Source organism: Haliotis asinina, chromosome 1 (genome assembly GCF_037392515.1).
Source record: "Haliotis asinina isolate JCU_RB_2024 chromosome 1, JCU_Hal_asi_v2, whole genome shotgun sequence".
Taxonomy (NCBI): Eukaryota; Metazoa; Mollusca; class Gastropoda; order Lepetellida; family Haliotidae; genus Haliotis; species Haliotis asinina.
In genome coordinates, this window is record NC_090280.1 from 50,095,204 (window position 1) to 50,115,803 (window position 20,600).

At 42.1% G+C, this 20,600-nt stretch overlaps 1 protein-coding gene across 1 annotated transcript in view; it reads right to left on the bottom strand.

Annotated features, from left to right (window-relative positions):
• LOC137292622 (squamous cell carcinoma antigen recognized by T-cells 3-like) overlaps positions 1–20,600 on the bottom strand; it is a 28,233-nt gene that overhangs the window by 5,709 nt on the left and 1,924 nt on the right. Inside the window, exons 3-16 of the mRNA XM_067823843.1 lie at positions 19,803–19,907; positions 19,347–19,531; positions 19,089–19,194; positions 17,863–17,987; positions 17,395–17,550; positions 16,762–16,900; positions 12,542–12,649; positions 10,258–10,323; positions 8,560–8,618; positions 7,723–7,832; positions 6,261–6,373; positions 4,030–4,106; positions 3,292–3,483; positions 2,106–2,199 (exon numbers count right to left, since the gene is read on the bottom strand). Of these exons, the coding sequence (XP_067679944.1) occupies positions 2,106–2,199; positions 3,292–3,483; positions 4,030–4,106; positions 6,261–6,373; positions 7,723–7,832; positions 8,560–8,618; positions 10,258–10,323; positions 12,542–12,649; positions 16,762–16,900; positions 17,395–17,550; positions 17,863–17,987; positions 19,089–19,194; positions 19,347–19,531; positions 19,803–19,907 (1,635 nt within the window). The remainder of the gene's footprint in view (positions 1–2,105; positions 2,200–3,291; positions 3,484–4,029; positions 4,107–6,260; positions 6,374–7,722; positions 7,833–8,559; positions 8,619–10,257; positions 10,324–12,541; positions 12,650–16,761; positions 16,901–17,394; positions 17,551–17,862; positions 17,988–19,088; positions 19,195–19,346; positions 19,532–19,802; positions 19,908–20,600) is intronic.

The window sequence follows — 20,600 nt, forward strand, 5'->3', positions numbered from 1 at the left end:
ATCTACATATCACCTACATCGGACAGTAATCTACATATCACCTACATCGGACAGTAATCTACATATCACCTACATCGGACAGTAATCTACATATCACCTACAGTAATCTACATATCACCTACATCGGACAGTAATCTACATATCACCTACATCGGACAGTAATCTACATATCACCTACATCGGACAGTAATCTACATATCACTTACAGTAATCTACATATCACCTACATCGGACAGTAATCTACATATCACCTACATCGGACAGTAATCTACATATCACCTACAGTAACCTACATATCACCTACATCGGACAGTAATCTACATATCACCTACAGTAATCTACATATCACCTACATCGGACAGTAATCTACGTATTACCTACAGTAATCTACTTTCACCTACAGTAATCTACGTATCACCTACAGTAATTTACTTTCACCTACAGTAATCTACATATCACCTACAGTAATCTAAATATCACCTATATCTGACAGTAATCTAAATATCACCTACAGTAACCTACATATCACCTACATCGGACAGTAATCTACATAACACCTACAGTAATCTACTTTCACCTACAGTAATCTAAATATCACCTACATCAGACAGTAATCTACATATCATCTACATCAGACTGTACTGTACATATCACCAACAAAAGACTGCATTGTACATATCACCTACAGTAATCTAAATATCACCTACATCAGACTGTATTGTACATATCACCAACAAAAGACGGCATTGTACATATCACCTACATCAGACAGTAATCTACAAATCACCTACATCAGACTGTACTGTACATATCACCAACAAAAGACTGCATTTCACATATCACCTACATCAGACAGTAATCTACATATCACCTACATCAGACTGTACTGTACATATCACCAACAAAAGACTGCATTTCACATGTCACCTACATCAGACAGTAATCTACATATCACCAACATCAGACTGTACTGTACGTATCACCTACAAAAGACTGCATTGTACATATCACCTACATCAGACAGTATTGTGCATATCACCTACATCAGACAGTAATCTACATATTACCTACATCAGCCCAGTAATCTACATATCACCTACATCAGACTGTACTGTACATATCACCTACAACAGACGCATTGTACACATCACTTAGATTGGAAAGTAATTCTACATATCACCTACATCAGACTGTACTTTACATATCACCTACAACAGACGCATTGTACATATCACCTAGATCGGACAGTAATCTACATATCACCTACATCAGACTGTACTTTACATATCACCTACAACAGACGCATTGTACATATCACCTAGATCGGACAGTAATCTACATATCACCTACATCAGACTGTACTTTACATATCACCTACAACAGACGCATTGTACATATCACCTAGATCGGACAGTAATCTACATATCACCTACATCAGACTGTACTTTACATATCACCTACAACAGACGCATTGTACATATCACCTAGATCGGACAGTAATCTACATATCACCTACATCAGACTGTACTTTACATATCACCTACAACAGACGCATTGTATATATCACCTAGATCGGACAGTAATCTACATATCACCTACATCAGACTGTACTTTACATATCACCTACAACAGACGCATTGTACATATCACCTAGATCGGACAGTAATCTACATATCACCTACATCAGACTGTACTTTACATATCACCTACAACAGACGCATTGTACATATCACCTAGATCGGACAGTAATCTACATATCACCTACATTAGACTGTACTTTACATATCACCTACAACAGACCCTATTGTACATATCACCCACATCAGACAGTAACACCAGACATTTAATGGTACTGATTCTAAGAATTTCTGTCATGTATATTATGTGTACTACTCAGAGCCAGAAACTAGATTGCAATGATACTGCACAGGTAGATTGATAGTATCACTGATCACCATGTCATTCAAGCCAATGACATGCTATTTTAGTGCTGTGTTGAAACTTTGTTCCCTGTGTTTTATGGAGACACAGCTTTATTTGAAGAAATGTAATGGTCATACATGCTGAACTTGTTGATTCTACCAAATATTTGGGTCCATTCTTACCTTTTGACTTCTTGGTGGGGGGTTCTCCCTTGTAGCCTGGTGGTGGTTCCCCTGTAAACCCGGTGGGCAGGGGAGTGTTGACCTCCTGCTGTAACTAAAAACAGCGGGCAGTCATATTGTGGCCTCTGTGTCCCAGAAAGACACAAGAACTGGGATACATTGTGATACTTGTCCCAACAAGATGTGAGGACTGGGTTACTTTGTGTAATGTGTTCCAGCAAAATGCAAGACCTGGGTTACATAGAATTATGTGTCATCATGTGTTATGTATCCAAGGAAGATGGGAGACAGATAGGTTATGTGTCCAAGGAAGGTGAGTGAGAGCTGTGTCATGCGTCCAGGCAAAGTGATAGAGAATTGGTTTCGTGTTACAGGAAGATGAGTGAGAGCTGTGTTTGTGAACAAGAAAGATAGGCGAGCTTTGTTATTTCTCTAACTACACTGGGAGAGAAGTGCCATTTGTCTAAGTAAACTGGGAAAGAGCTGTCAAAGTCACAAAATCATCGGGATCTGCTTCAAAACGACGCAAATTGTCAAGGGACGTCTGGAACCTGACACGTTTCTGTTCTGCTGTCAAGAGCTTTGGCACCCATCTTGCAGAAACTTTAGTCATTCCTAATTCGTTGGTGATAATATGCTCAACCCTCTCATGAGAGATGCCCACTACACTAGCAATATGTCGAGTAGTCAATCGTCGATCATCCATCAACATATCGAGCACTCGCGTGATGTTTTCTGGAGTGGTTGCTGTTGAAGGCCTTCCTGAGCGTAGGTCATCATCAAGGCTTTGTCTGCCACGCATTAATTCTGTAGCCCATTTCTTTACTGTGGAAAATGAAGGAGCATCATCCCCTTGAGTGGAGACCATGTCAGCATGTATCTGTGTTGGGGACATCCCTTTCTTTTGCAAGTACTTGATGACTGCCCTGTATTCAGTTTTGTCCATTTCTGATGATTTCAGAGGGTAGGTTTACCAAAAGAGCTGTAGTTGAGATAAAACTATTAGTACGTTTGTAGTTCTTGTGTCTATGATTCACTAAATGATTGTCCTCATTGGTGGCAAACACCTGTCTTTACCTGGTGGGGAAAAACCACTCAGGTTGAGAACTTTTCAGCCAACCCTCGTATAGTGAAAGTGGGACAAAGTATAGGGATAGGCGGTATGTTGTGCATGATGTCAACTCACCTTTCTCTTCTGTCCTGCCTGCATCTCTACCTGAGACTTTGGACTCGTCTTGTGGGGTTTATGCTGCTGTTTGTGTTGCTGCTGTTGATGTTGATGCTCTTTGTTGTGTTGTTTCTCAGCTTTCTTCATACTAACTTTGGCTGATTTCTGATTCTTCTGCTGCTCTTCCTGCATCGCTTCCTTCTCTGCAGCCTGAGGGTGAGTGACTGAGTGAGTTTGGTTTAACACGTCTTTTAGTAATATTTCTGCAATATTACAGCAAGGGACACCAGAAATTGGCTTCACACATTGTATCCATGTTTGGAATAGAATCTGGGTCTTAGATGTGACAAGAAAACTCTGTAATTACAAGGCTACCTAACTGCCTGAAGTAGCAGAGTGAGCGAGTGGGCACACCACTATATACTGAGTCAAACACAAACCAGTTGCCATTATTTTCTTAAACTTCTTAATTAGCAAAAGGCTCCACTTCAGTTAATACATGTTCCACGTTTGATTGAAAAATCTTTCATTGTTTTCAAGTTGTGCTCCTGAAATGAAATCCACTCCCTCCTTTTCAAGTAAATTCTTTCCATGGAAATCAAGGAAAATATATATGCTGAAAATCTGTGATAGCAAAAGGTACCAGGATCAGTTTGATATATCCACCAAGTATTGTTTGATATATCCACCAAGTCTCATTGACAGATATTAAGTGATTTTTGAGTTATGCTCAAACAGGGTATATAGACCCCTTACCTTCTCTCTTCTCTCGGTTATCCTCTTCATCTGAGCTTCACACTTGACCACTGCCTGATCATACAATTCAAGACTTCCTGTAATGAAGGGCAAATTGATCCAAATGTAACACTGTGCATTATATATCCTGATACTACAGTATGTTTATGATTCTTTGGTTTCTTCATTACCCATATTAACGTTGACATATCATCCTCTGAGATCATGTTCACAACCAGGGCTGTTTTGGTGTCTCCTTCATTTTGTATATCATTAAGTGGACAGTGCTGTATGAACTGACAAACCTTAGGAGTTATTATCACTGCAGCGAAAGCTTATAAAAACAATGTATAAATGATGAAGCTTATAACTCATGACACTCAATATGTGATAAATGACAGATAAATGGATCCACACTGAATGCTTCACAAATGTTCTGGTAGAACAGGAAGTAGAGCTGAAGCTTTATCAGTGTATCCTTGTGTTATAGACGAACCTGTTGTTTTTGTCATTTCAGTGCTTTACACCTACCCTACCTTTTCGGTGGCATTTTATACATTTCATCGGTTGCTAGATTTTCACCCTGTTTGCTCTTACTACCAACAACTAGTGCTGCTAGTCTGAGCCTCGATGGTTCCATTCATGGATATGGGGCCATTTGCAGGCTTATCAGTTTCCTTCATGTTTTCGGACAACACCTGTCTGAACAGGTGTTCACACTCCATCTTATAATACATTAATCTGACTAAAATCTAATGTAACAAAGTATTAAACAACCATCACATAATGAGAATGCAAGACATACCAATGTCTGGGTTTTTCAGACTTCTACGAATTTTGTCACAACAGGGGATCGTGATGAAAAAGCTTTACACATTTTATTAAAGGCCTTCTTAGAGGTGCCTTACTGGAAGATGTTAAACGTTTTAATGGGTTAAATATATACAAATACGATGGGGTGAAAAACATGGACACCAACATTGTTGTATTTACATACAGTCAGAAGCAATCACCTTTACAAGCCTTGATTTAGATAACTGAAGAACATTTCACTGAGGTTTTTTTCCTAACTTATAAAGCGAGCTTAATACACTTTAAATACACTAATAAAAGATTGCAGGAGAACAATTTGAAGACTATTTCATAAAACATATGAAAAGATTATTCCCTGCAACTGAAGAATTGGTTGAAAAGTTGACCAATTTCTTTTGCAACAAATCACTGAAATAAAACATCAGCTAGAAAAGGAGCATTATTCATGATTTGAATTATATAAAATGGCCATAGAGCTGTGAATGCTCTTGACGGACTTGAGACTGCACTTTTAGCAGCATGCATGTGGCTTGGCGCGGTAGGTGTTGGTTTATTGTCAGTTATAATCTCGGCACCCACTGTTTAGAAATAGCGTCGAAGGTGTCTGGGTTAATGGTTAATGGGAATAGCTTTTGAATTTATTTCTCGCCAGTATTCATGTTTCTTAGCGGCACTATCTGATAGTAAGATAAACAGAGAAGAATTTCGGTTAGTGCTGTCAAAACTCACATAATACACCACAATGAAACAAGAGTGGTATTAACGAAGAAAAGAAACAAAGTTCAGAAAACAGGGAGACAACATGTGTGTTGAGCATTCCTTACCAAAACCAAAGAAACAGTAGGGGATTTATGATGAATTCTTCCCTCAATATAAATCTGTAATAGCTGGAATTGCTCATTTGACCTGCTTTTGTGGGAGGCTGTGGGGGCAGAATTTGGTTGAAAGGGCATGATAATGGGGTCTGAGCCTGTATACTTACACTGTATGTACTCAAGGAGTGGTCACTCTCAGAGACACCAGGATTAGTCCAGTATTCCCCACCCCCATCCAGACATTACACTCCCGACACAACACGAGGTGTGGTCACTCTCAGAGACACCAGGATTAGCCCAGTATTCCCCACCCCCATCAGGACTTTACACTCCGCACACAACACGAGGTGTGGTCACTCTCAGAGACACTAGGATTAGCCCAGCATTCCCCACCCCCATCCAGACTTTACGCTCCGCACACAACACGAGGTGTGGTCACTCTCAGAGACACCAGGATTAGCCCAGCATTCCCCACCCCATCAGGACTTTACACTCCCGACACAACACGAGGTGTGGTCACTCTCAGAGACACCAGGATTAGCCCAGCATTCCCCTAGCATTCAAATTTTCTTTTGCACTCAGTGCTTTGGTCATTCCCAGCAATCCCCTTTTGTTAACACTTACCCTCCTCTCTCTCAAAGTTGATGTAGGCCTCTGTGATGGATTCTGGCCAGTCAGTGACAGAGTTGAGAGCTTTCTGAAGCAGCTTCCGGCAGTGTTTGCTGTCTCCACACATCCTGAAACAACCAAGCAGTCTCAAGAGAGTGTTTCACAAAGACAGAACACATTTTGGGCAGAACCTTCCACTCAGACCTTCCAACTACTATGATGGATTGTCTACATATATCATATTTAGCGAAAGTCCTAATTCTCAATAACGTCAACTATCTCCACCTGCCTGTTCAGTCCGTAGTTAACTATCTCCTTCTTCCTCTCCAGCCTGTAGTACACTATCTCCACCTACCTCTATAGTCTGTAGTACACTATCTCCACCTTACTCTCCAGTCTGTTGTATATTATCTACACATACCTCTCCAGGCTGTAGTATACTATCTCCATCTACCTCTCCAGGCTGTAGTATACTATCTCCATCTACCTCTCCAGTCTGTAGTGCACTATCTCCATCTACCTCTATAGTCTGTAGTACCATATCTCCATCTACCTCTCCAGTCTGTAGTGCACTATCTCCATCTACCTCTATAGTCTGTAGTACCATATCTCCATCTACCTCTATAGTCTGTAGTACCATATCTCCATCTACCTCTATAGTCTGTAGTACCATATCTCCATCTACCTCTATAGTCTGTAGTACCATATCTCCATCTACCTCTATAGTCTGTAGTACCATATCTCCATCTACCTCTATAGTCTGTAGTACCATATCTCCATCTACCTCTATAGTCTGTAGTACCATATCTCCATCTACCTCTATAGTCTGTAGTACCATATCTCCATCTACCTCTATAGTCTGTAGTACCATATCTCCATCTACCTCTCCAGTCTGTAGTACCATATCTCCATCTACCTCTATAGTCTGTAGTACCATATCTCCATCTACCTCTATAGTCTGTAGTACCATTTCTCCATCTACCTCTATAGTCTGTAGTACCATATCTCCATCTACCTCTATAGTCTGTAGTACCATTTCTCCATCTACCTCTATAGTCTGTAGTACCATATCTCCATCTACCTCTATAGTCTGTAGTACCATTTCTCCATCTACCTCTATAGTCTGTAGTACCATATCTCCATCTACCTCTATAGTCTGTAGTACCATATCTCCATCTACCTCTATAGTCTGTAGTACCATATCTCCACCTACCTCTATAGTCTGTAGTACCATATCTCCACCTACCTCTATAGTCTGTAGTACCATATCTCCATCTACCTCTATAGTCTGTAGTACCATATCTCCACCTACCTCTATAGTCTGTAGTACCATATCTCCACCTACCTCTATAGTCTGTAGTACCATATCTCCATCTACCTCTATAGTCTGTAGTACCATATCTCCATCTACCTCTATAGTCTGTAGTACCATATCTCCATCTACCTCTATAGTCTGTAGTACCATATCTCCACCTACCTCTCTAGTTTGTAGTACTCCAACCACATGCTTGCTGTGCTGCCATGCCCCTCAGTCATAATACTGTTCCACAGTTCTCGAGCCTTCACCATGTTTTTACAATATTTACCCTGAATTCATAGAAATAGGGAAATCAGTAGTCTTTATTTCAGCCATGACCAGGGTTCAGTCTACACATTCGGAAGTTGCAATGCTCTATCATATAACTGCAAAATATGACAGCACACTGATACCAAACTGCTCCCTGGGCATGTTTATATGTTGCTGTTGCAAGAATACATATTTCAGCTGCAGCAAAGAATGTTGAGGAACTGGCTTGGAGCAGTGAGTCTAAGAATTACTCAGACAGTGACTGGAAGGGTGCTATTGTTCTTTTTGGAAGCAAGATAAAAAGATCTTATCAGACCCAGAATAAGTTTCAAGTCTTTGAAGGGCATTTAGAAGTGAAATACATAGGAATGAAGATTTTTATGAATATCAACTTCTTTATTATGAGAACACAACGTTTCGGAGTTAATGCTTACTCCTTCATCAGGTGAATGAGAATGGGGTACAGAGCTATATTTATAGGTACAGGTAAACAATATTCATTCCCAGAATAAGTTTGTCATCAAAAGGTAATCATTAATACACAAACTGAAGCAGTGCTGGTAATTCTATATCTATTTCCATCCATGTGCAACTGTACAACGAAAGGTTCAACGGCATCTAAGCTGGTCTCATTTTATTAAAATCTGGCCATGCATGTCTGCTGACAAGTGCAAGCATTTACAATTACATCAAAAAGATTTTCTAATCATGGTTCCAGCTGAGGTGAAATCCATGTTTTGACCTCACCTCCACCAAGGCCCAGAACTGTCTCAGACTGCCTGCTGGGTCTCCCTCAGTCCCAAAATCTGGAACAGATAACTCCAGCCTTTAACAATATTCTGCTGAAGAAAGTCCCTGGAGACATGCTTTCTGTAGTCATTTCAGTGTTACATGGTAGGGTAGTAATTTATCCTGAAACTGGAAACTGACACTGTGTCTATTCCTTCCGACAGACTTACACCCTACAACAGGTAACACCTTCACTGTGTCTGTTCCTTGTATTACACTTACACCCTACAACAGGTAACCCCTTCACTGTGTCTGATCCTAGTATCACACTTACACCCTACATCAGGGAGCCCCTTCACTGTGCCTGTTCCTTGTACTACACTTACACCCTACAACAGGTAACCTCTTCACTGTGTCTGATCCTAGTATCACACTTATACCCTACATCAGGGAGCCCCTTCACTGTGCCTGTCCCTTGTATTACACTTACACCCTACATCAGGGATTCCCTTCACTGTGCCTGTTCCTTGTATTACACTTACACCCTACAACAGGTAAGCCCTTCACTGTGTCTGATCCTAGTATCACACTTATACCCTACATCAGGGAGCCCCTTCACTTACACCCTACATTAGGTAACCCCTTCACTGTGCCTGTTCCTTGTATTACACTTACACCCTACATCAGGGAGCCCCTTCACTTACACCCTACATTAGGTAACCCCTTCACTGTGTCTGTTCCTTGTATTACACTTACACCCTACAACAGGTAACCCCTTCACTGTGTCTGATCCTAGTATCACACTTATACCCTACATCAGGGATTCCCTTCACTGTGTCTGTTCCTTGTATTACACTTACACCCTACAACAGGTAACCCCTTCACTGTGTCCGATCCTAGTATCACACTTACACCCTACATCAGGGATTCCCTTCACTGTGCCTGTTCCTTGTATTACACTTACACCCTACAACAGGTAACCCCTTCACTGTGTCCGATCCTAGTATCACACTTACACCCTACATCAGGTAGCCCCTTCACTTACACCCTACATTAGGTAACCCCTTCACTGTGTCTGTTCCTTGTATTACACTTACACCCTACAACAGGTAACCCCTTCACTGTGTCTGATCCTAGTATCACACTTACACCCTACATCAGGTAACCCCTTCACTTACACCCTACATTAGGTAACCCCTTCACTGTGTCTGTTCCTTGTATTACACTTACACCCTACATCAGGTAGCCCCTTCACTTACACCCTACATTAGGTAACCCCTTCACTGTGTCTGTTCCTTGTATTACACTTACACCCTACAACAGGTAACCCCTTCACTTACACCCTACATTAGGTAACCCCTTCACTGTGTCTGTTCCTTGTATTACACTTACACCCTACATCAGGTAACCCCTTCACTTACACCCTACATTAGGTAACCCCTTCACTGTGTCTGTTCCTTGTATTACACTTACACTCTACATCAGGTAACCCCTTCACTTACACCCTACATTAGGTAACCCCTTCACTATGTCTGTTCCTTGTATCACACTTATACCCTACATCAGGGAGCCCCTTCACTTACACCCTACATTAGGTAACCCCTTCACCGTGCCTGTTCCTTGTATTACACTTACACCCTACAACAGGTAACCCCTTCACTTACACCCTACAACAGGTAACCCCTTCACTGTGTCTGTTCCTTGTAGTACACTTACGCTCTATCAAATGGTCCACTGCCATCTGTAACGTTGCTCGCAGTGTTTCCAAGGGCTCTGCATCATCTGAGGAGACACATTTTCATCAGCAAATGCTAAAGCCATTTAAGTAAACTGTACATCTCATGCAATAGGATAAATCAAAGTGCCACTGTATCCCTCATTTAGCATCAATGAGGGATCTAAACCCTAGATTTAACACATGTAAAATTGAAAATTTTAACTGTAAATAGTACATTAATAAACACCTCACGGTATGCACTTTCTCTCTTACTAAAACGATGGAGTGGCCTCTCTCCCACTCAATCACTCCCATTCCCAGACACCTCAGCAGTCACATGCAGTGTGTTTAGACTAGTGATGTGACACCCCTCTCATCATTCTTGTCCTGGACCACTGAAGATATTTGCAATATGAAAATCGAGAGGGAATCCATTGTGTGAGATAGGACTATAAACATACAATTCATAGTTAAAATTTTCAAATTGTTATTGCTTATCATATCTCACGGTATGCATTTATCCCACAAACTATACTGTTTCTAACGTAAACACCAGGGAAGACACATTATACATTACAACAATTCATACGTTACTCTCTAATACTGGTGATGGACTGTCTTGTGTATGAACCCCTTGGCTTAAATGGCACAAAGACTCAATGGAGTGGGTGGTTTTCAGCCACAGCTTATGCTCAAGACAAAATGACTCAGTTGGGCAAGTAGGCCCCTCCTGTCAGAAGGCCCCTGTGAATTAAAGCCTTGAACCTTAATCTGGACAGACCCTGCTTTGAAACAAACTACCTTGATCACACACAGGACGGCACTGAAAGGGCAGAATGTCCACCACTTAACTTGTTAACGTTCAGTACCAATCAGTCATCGTAAGATGAGAAAGGAAGTAAAAAGGGGAATGCTTAAAAAACCCAAAGAAATCTGGTAATCAAAACTTCACAGACACAACTGCTTGCAATAGACGAGTCAGTAAGTGGACTGTTGATCCCCTCTGCATGAGAGTACACGACTGGCCTCATAATCTATAGAATCATAGGTAAAACTGTACTGCAAAGTTCCAGCTACGCCAGGTGAGGGTGATCTGTGCCCAGGATAAAGTAGAACAATACGAAAAGATAACATTGATATCTTTCATTGAACTACATTGTAGCATGACCATTGTGAAGGAGACTGCTCATTTATCTGCATTGTCAAGCAGATGAAAGTTGCTGCACTAACAATAACAGGCTGAACTGGTGTAGGCCCTACACATCAGTGAAGGATGGATCTCAGAAACAATGTGAGACAATGACTGTTTCTGACCTAAAGAAATAACACTCCATGACAGTGTTTGCAACACTTTAATTTGCCAGTTGGCCATCAGGGCCAGCTGTTACCTGCAGGTTTTAAAATCTACAAGCCCTGAATGAAATCTGTAAATCTTGTAAAAGTCAAACCAATAAAACAAAACAACTATATTGTACACTGTTTCACACTGTTAATACAAAATCAAGCAAAGTCTTTGGCACACAGAGGAGGTTTTTATTTGTTACACTTGTGTTGACATTCCTACGCCAAAGCGATGAAGTACCAAGAAGTGAAACTGTAGGTTATCGTAACATGATGGATCGAGGATGATGATGAAAAAAGTGGGAAACATTTTCTGAAGGCTATCAGGGCCTGCACATATATGTAACTGCCGGCCCGATACAATAACAATAGGTGCCAGGCCTGCAAGCTTTCAGGACACAACAGGTCACACTCAACAAAATTGACAGACCAATGATGAATATCAACTTAGCATAAGCCAATCAAAAAGCAGCTTCATCCTGCTCTTTGTGACCGACGTAAAATCAGAAATGTCCATTCAAGACCATTCAAAAATATTTCTCAGTTCAAAGTTCAGCAAAACCAAACCATGGACTGAAATGTTAATTTTCTTTAGATTGCATAACTAAACACCTACTGACTTACATTTGAGGCAAAAACTGCATTTAGTAGCCCATTTACCTCTCTGCCACCACCCCAACCAGAGTTATTTTACCTCTCTGCCACCACTCCGACCTGAGTTAAACCCTCCCTGTATCATCACATCCACCTATCATTTGCCCTCCCACTCACCTGTTTGCCCACCAAATGACCCATTTGTCCCACACACTGACCTATCTGCCCTCACAAACCAGTTTCCCTCACACTGACCTACTGCCCTAACACTCACCTATTTGCCCTCACACTGTTGCCCTCAAACTGACCTGCTTGCCCTCACACTGACCTATATGCCCTCACACTGACCTGCTTGCCAGTCCACTCTTCTGCGTAGGTAGTCACAGTATGCTGTCCACAGTAACAAGTAGTCTGATGCAGTGGCCATTCCAGATGTGAGGGCTCGGTCAAATGTGTCTGTTGAAAGAAAATGACAAGATGTGGTAATTCCTGTATAACCAATCCTGGCACCAAGACTCAACCCTGGAACAGCAAGACAAGGGGAGGTAATTCCTGTACAAGGAATCCTGGCACTGAGGGGCAAACTGTAGCACAAGTATGCTTGCACAACAAGTATATGCAAGCGAAGTGAGCGAAGGTTGGCAACTTTCTTCACTTGCTTCAGTTCAAAAAATATTTTTACTATATGCAAGCGAAGTGAGCAAAGGTTGGCAACTTTCTTCACTTGCTTCAGTTCAAAAAATATTTTTACTATCAAACTAAAATATTGTCACTGTCATAGGTAGACACCAATTTCTTCACACGGTTGTGCTCACTGATTTCCAACTTCAAATTTAATGATTACTTACATAGAAATGTAATTTTCTGAATAAAATTGATATTTCATACTTAACCTGACTCATGCTTATTGCTTATCTCCTCTTCCCTGGCGAAGGTAGAGGAACACCTGGAATCCCTTGAAGTTCCCTTCTGAAAGAAGTGGATGTAAAATACACTCACCCACATATAGCCTCCCCTTTCCCGCGCAACAGGTCATGTGACCTGCCATGCTCTTTACTCTCCCCTTGTACATCGCCCGACATGAGAATGAAGTGATTCAGCGTGCCTGTGCATATAGCTCAGGTACTTTAGTCAGCTTGGTTTTCGTTTCCATGGTGACAACTGAGCTGAGAAATGCCAAGTATGTAGATAATTTAGAGCCTTTCAGACCTCTGGAATGTAAGTGACATAAAATATTCTGCTATCTGCAAATATGTTGCCTTCAGCTGTCTCAGTAGTCATGAGGTCCAAGTATTGAAGACAAGGCCTGTATGCGGAACTGTCTGTCCAGTTGACCTGGCAACTGTCTGATTTTCTCGATGACTTTTGGTAGCAGCTCTGGAGGGGGAAGCATGAATGCGTTTAGTCCTTCCCACGAGATGACGAGAGCGTCTGATGACCAAGTTAATAGATCTGGTACCGGTGACACGAAGGTTGCTGTCTGTTAGTTGAACCTTGTTGCAAATAAATCTATTTGCAGTGATCCGAACCTCCAGCTGATTAGTTGAAACGTCTCTCGATGCAGCATATACTCTGTTGGTGATAGACGAAGAGGGCGAAATAAGGCGTCTGCCATATGCATGATGTTGCAGGCTCCTGGTATGTGAGATACTTTTATTTGGAGATTCAGACTGTCGACCATGTCAAAGAGTAGAAACGGCAGGTGTAGTAGAGATGGAGGTCTCGTTGACCCATGCTTATGTAGAAGACTACTGTTGAGTTGTCTGTCTGGGTCATCAGTAGCTTGTCTCTTGTTGTTGTCGACCAAATTATGGATAACATGCATCACCACTTCCACCTCCAACTGGTTGATGTGAAGAAAGAGCTTGATCTTCCTTCTTCCAGAATCCTGCTGCAATCTCAACGTAGTGATGAATCAGATCCCGAGGAGTTGGATTCTCAAGTCATTTGAGCTGAGTTAGTTGCTGATGTAGACAAATTGTCTTCCATGTAGATGTGTCGAAATTTTTCCACCAAAGATAATACCATCATCTCATGTGATCGGAGGTGTAGTTTGCAGTGGTATGTTGCAGTCATCTAAAAAAATCTTCATGATGTATTCATTGTTGAGAATTCCCACTGGAGACGGTTGTATGGGAATGGCTGAGGGTGGAAAATTCCAGTCATTCTGACCCTGATCTTCAATATTTACCTCATGGACGCTCCGGTATTTAACTTCTTATCTCTCATTCTCTGGAATCTGGAGAACTTGGACTTGTTAGTGTAACGCTGACTTGTCTGCTTGAGCACCGTTGTCAAGGTGTCAATGGACTTGATTATCATGACTTCTCTAAAGTCTTAGGCAATCATCCTTGCTACCTCTTCAATCTTGTCGGGAGAGTAGATTCAGTCCCGCAGTAGTTGGGACGAGGTGTTCACACGTAAACTGCTGATCCTTCTTCTGAGTGACAAAAGTTGACAGGAACATTCACTCTTCCTCTTTCGCAGGATTGCTGAACTTGAGATAAGAGTCTAAATCGAACCCGTCCAAATGTCGTCTATCTTGTAAGATCATGGCGGGGACTGCTGATGATCTTGTATGCCTCCTCTACATCTGGTGCTCTGATGGAGGGCTCCACATGGTGTTAATAAGGAAAGCGACGAGCATTGAAAGGTGGCATATGTTGTTGTCGAATTAACTTGAAACTTGGATACTGACCTGAATGCCGTAGATAACTTTTCAGAAATCGTAGATATCGGAGCTATTGCCAGCAATGTTAAAGCATGTCTTCCTTCTTCATCCAATAAGTGTTGGGTTAGTTGGAATCCTTGGTTGGTGAGACTAAGTCCAGACCATTCATGATCCATGATGTGACTTCCGAGTCTGAAAAGAGGGCTTCCTCCGGAGATGACGATCGGTAGTATCTGTCTTCATCCTTCCATGAGTGCAACACATTCGATGGATGAAAATGATCCTTCTTATGTGAGTCCAGGTTTGAAGGGGACGACAAGTGCTGAGAGAGCCTTTGACATATGTGAGTGCACTCATCCGTGCTGGCTCACTCGTCCGTGCGGGAGCACTCATGCAAGCACATTGCCTGTACGGTGCTCTCTCTCGACGAACATGGATCTCTCTCCAGACTGCGACGGGATGATAAGGATGATGGTGACGATCCTCCTGAGCAGGTGCGTGCATACGTCTCCTCTTCATCCTCTGGAGTGAGTGCAGATCTAGTTGGGTGCTCACACGGCACAGCAGTCGACATAGTTGAAGATTGTAGTCTTCGTTCTTCTTCAACATGACTTCCAAACTCATGTTGCACGAAGGCGTCTGCATTGAACAACTGCGTTGAGTATACTCACGGCTGACACATAGAGGTGTCTCCTGTGATGACTGAGGCTGCTGACAAAGTGTGCATTGTCTGATGACCCGGAGCGGTGACCTTATCAAGCTCACGTTGGATACAGGCATCTGAGTGCTATGACGGCTGCCTCGTAGAGATGTCTGCCGCAATGACCGAGGCTGCTGACTAAGTCTTCGTTGTCTGACGATCCAGAGCGGTGACGATGTAGTTGTGGCCTATCTAGGAGCAGCTGTAAATGTAGTTGAAGACTGTAGTCTTCATTCCTCTTCAACATGACCTTCCCAAGCTGTTGTATCAACGGTGGCTCATCGTAGATATGTCGTTTCCATAGAGGGACGATCTCATCACCACAGGACTTCTACATCGGAGAATGTTGATTCTGTGACAACTTCGTCTTCGACGAAAATTTTGATCTAGACTTCTTCGGCTGCAATGGCCCCCTTCCCCATGAAGTACTCTTCTGTGGTCAAGGTATAACCCCGAGGACATACCTGACTGATAACTGGAACGAAATTCAGCAGTTAATGAAAAAAAAAAACGGTTAGCTGAAGCTAAATCACCCGATTAGACATGACTAATTAAGGTCGACCTTGCCTGTCCCTCACACGCCTGTAAAGAATTATGGAAGAACATAAGGGCTTACACGCCAGAGAATCTAAAATCAGGTCAACCGCTGACAGCCATAACTTACACTGTAAACACGATTTCATCAACGGAGACACTAAGCCTCGGCTGACGAAATACATACTGTATCAACGCAGAACAATCACACTTAAACAAATTTTGAAACACATACATAAACCAAATACTGCATACAACATAAATATTGTTGAAGGATCGAAATAATTGAAAAACTCCAGCTAAGTCCAGCCGCTCTCATCGGGGCAATAAGGACAGAGTAAAGAGCATGGCAGGTCACATGGCCGGTTACGCGGGAAAGGGGAGGCTCTACGTGGGTGAGTGTATTTTACGTTTGCCTCTTTTAGAAGGGAACTTCAAGGGATTCCAGGTGTTCCACTACCTTCGCCAGGGAAGAGGAGATAAGCAATAAGCACAAGTCAGGATAAGGAAAGATAATATTTCATAATTAATTCAATATTTTAAGCACCACTTTTAAGGCAGCACTACTTATCAGGTCATTCTTGGCCTTTATTAACCCTGCTCTGCAACCTTGTGAGGAAATGGGTGAGTACCTCACTGTTTTCAGTGTAAATTTCACTGTACCTTTCACAGTGTTAAAGCTCTCTCCATGTCTCTCCTGAGCCAGCAGATAACCCTGCCACACCTGTGAGGACCATGGACAGTTGCGCACAGCTCTCTCATACACAGGACACACCAGAGAGTGGATACGGAGCTTATAAACCTGGAAAGGATAACATAAGAAGACTGCACTTGCATTTTGAACTTTGTCTACAGGCAGCATGAGAACACTGCAATTACTTCATTAATCTGATCTAAATTTACTTTGTTAACCGATCAACATATGTCACAGTTGCGCAGTAACAGATCAGTTGCCTACTGGATGCATATGAGGTCAATGAACCACAAGATGTACAATATCAGGTCAATGAGCCACAAGATGTGTGATATCAGGTCAGTAACCAACTAGATGCATACTATCAAGTCAGTGACCCACTAGTTATGTGATATCCAGTCAGTGGGTCACCAGGTGTGTGATATTTGGGCAATGACCACCAGATGTGTGATATCAGGTCAGATATCAATAAATTATGCACTGATATCATGTCAGTGACTTACCAGGGATGTAATGATATCAAGTCCATCACTTACCACGTGTGTGATGATATCAGGTCAGTGACTTACCAGGTGTGTGATAATATCAAATCAATGACGTACCAGGTACCTAGTATACTGCAGCCACAGGTCTTGGTTAAGGCAATTTTCCTGAAGTGCTCTCTCAAACACACACTGTATCCTGGATGGGTCATCATTGGACAGTTCATGCTCAATCAGGGCTTGATACTCGTTGTACCTTGGAGGGTCTGCAGATAGCTGAAATAGCATGATCTTCACAATAAAAGGATCTTCGTTCAACATAGTAATCTGTACAGACAGATCTGGCTTAAACGTAACAATGCCTGTAAAAGGATGGGACTGAACTATAACACTGTCTTATATGCATCAAGTTTCAGTTACTCACATGCTGTGTATATTGTCAGTCACTCACAAGTGCTGTCTCTGGTTTCAGTTACTCACGTGCTGTGTATATTGTCAGTCACTCACAAGTGCTGTCTCTGGTTTCAGTTACTCACATGCTGTGTATATTGTCAGTCACAAGTGCTGTCTCTGGTTTCAGTTACTCACAAGTGCTGTCTCTAGTGGCCGGAGTTTTTCCAGCTGTTCAGCAGCCTTAGAGTAGCCCTGCTTCACTAGGCTTTCAGCCTGGGACCCACTCCACTCCTCGTACTCTCGTAATGTCTCCTCCATGTCTGCAACACAGGCACAAACAGTGAGTGAGTGAGTTTAACACCAGCATAACACAGGTGTAAGAAAGTCATAATGCAGTCACACCACAGGCGTCATAAAGACATAACACAGGAATACCACAAGTGTTACAAAGATTCATAAACCTCCAGTGACGTCACACTATTGTTCTCAAGGGACACTTTTTATCGTAATTTCCCTCAAACTAATACCAATCTAACTTCCTCTGGTAATTATCTACATAATGTCTCTCTGATCCAGGCACTATCTTAATAACATTCCTCGGCTCCCAAACTTTGAATTAATACTTGTTTTGAGGATTAATACGACTTTGTCACTGAATATGATGATAAAACATGACACTGACAATTTCCAACATGTAGAGCTGGCTTGGTGGTTTTGTCCACTAGGTTACGTAGGATCACTGTGAAGAATAAGATTTTTTCACGGTATGAATTGTATGTTTCTCGCAAGGAAGGAAGTGCGGACAGCACACATGCGGGGCACGGTTAGCGAGTGCAAGGCAAGACGTCGACTGCCAGTCTCATCCCAGTTGACTTCATCAGTGAATGCCAAATATTGACAAAGGCATACCACAGGCATTACACAGGCATACCACAGGCATTACACAGACATACCACAGGCATTATAAAAACACACCACAGGTATAACACAGGTGTAAGACAGACGTTACAAAGACAACACAGGTATACCACAGGCATTACACAGACATACCACAGGCATTATAAAAACACGCCACAGGTATTACACAGGTGTAAGACAGATGTTACAAAGACACAACACAGGCATTATAAAGACATCACAAGCATTACAAAGGTACAACATGGGCATAACAAAGACACAACACAGGCATACTAAAGGCATTTACAACACCACAAAGGTATAACAAAGACATAACACAGGTGTAAGACAGGAGTTACAAAAACATAACAAAGACATAACACAGGTATAACATAGGCATTACAAACACATAACACAGGTATAACACAGGCATTAACTTAGTAGACGTAACATGGATACACACAACAAGCATCACAGTCATGGGCACTACACATCTGAGTAATACGGGCATCATTATTACATACCTAACAGAGGCACAGCCAACTGTCTCCTGAAGAGAGTCTGGACACGTTTGTTCTGGGCAGTGAAGGCTTCTTCCTGCTCTTTTGTTGGGACTGTTCCTGGCTGGGGCTGTAATCATGGTAAAAACATCTATAAACATACTCAAAACACAGCAGCACATCATGGTACCAACATCACATTTCATAAACTGTCTACACATAGCACATATACAGCTGATAACAATCTACACACAAGAACAGACAAGCACACATAAATCTCACCATGAGACCAGCAAGGACAGCATTTTCAAACTCTCTGTAGGCCTCCCATATGTTTGCTCCCTGACTGGTGTGGAGGCCTGCTGCTGTGATGGACTTTTCAAACACGTCACGGACATTCTGAATCCCATTCTCCAGTCCCATTCCACCAATTGCAAACTGAACATACTCCAACCAAACAGGAATAGCTGTAGTTAAAAGAAGAGGATTTTCTTAACAAGACTGTCCTGTAATGTTCCGGAAGCAAGTTGTGATACACCATGATACTGACCCATGGTCCCAACCTAGCTGCACAGACCATGTAAATTGTAATCACATGCACCATAGCAGTAGTTGACTCTTCTGCAGTAAACAATAAACTCCCTCACCGCAACTGGAACATCAACATATTATGTACAATAAATGAAACTACAAACAATTTTCAGCCCCCTGACAGAAGTGACATAACTCATGACTTACACAAGTAGTCTTTTGTGGCTTGCTGGAATAGTTTCTCCATCTTGAGACGATCTCCCTCAGTAGTCATAAGAGGCAACTCATCCCTCAGCCACTCCAACCACAATTCTGTAAGAAAGGATAAACCAGTTACCATGGTTGTGGCGTGTATCTATGTGGGGAATCGAAGCTGGATCTTCCAAGTGACGATCTTATACTTTAACCACTAGGCTACCCCAGAAGATAAACCAGTAAACCGTTTATAAACAACAGCTGAACAAAAAACCTGGTCTGTTCCAAATAGTTCAGAGATTGATATCATAAGCACTGGGATATGAACACATGCATCAGCCAAATCAGTGTGTTCTGTATCACTTATGATGACCCGTGAAGGTCAGTGTTAAAATAATGGCATTCAGTAACCCTGCTTATTGCAAGAGGCGACTAAAGAGATCAGGCTGTCATACTCCCTGTCCTGGTTGACACCATGTCCATTGCCCAGATGCGCAGATCAATGCTCATGCTGTTGACCACTGGATTGTCTGGTCCAGACTTGATTATTAACAGACCTCCACCATACTGCTGACAGTGGTGTTAAACTAACCTCACTTACTCACACACTCTGATATAGTATAAAGCCTCTTCCCTGACTCACCCACCGGTATCACCAAATCATACTAGTTGCCTGTCAGGATAAGTATAGTTTGCTGAGGATCAGTTCCAACTAAGCTTCACTTTAAACATGCATGATAATGACCAGGTCTGACACAGATATTCAACAGGACTCTAGTTTAGGCCCTCTCAGAGAACCAGCAAAACGTA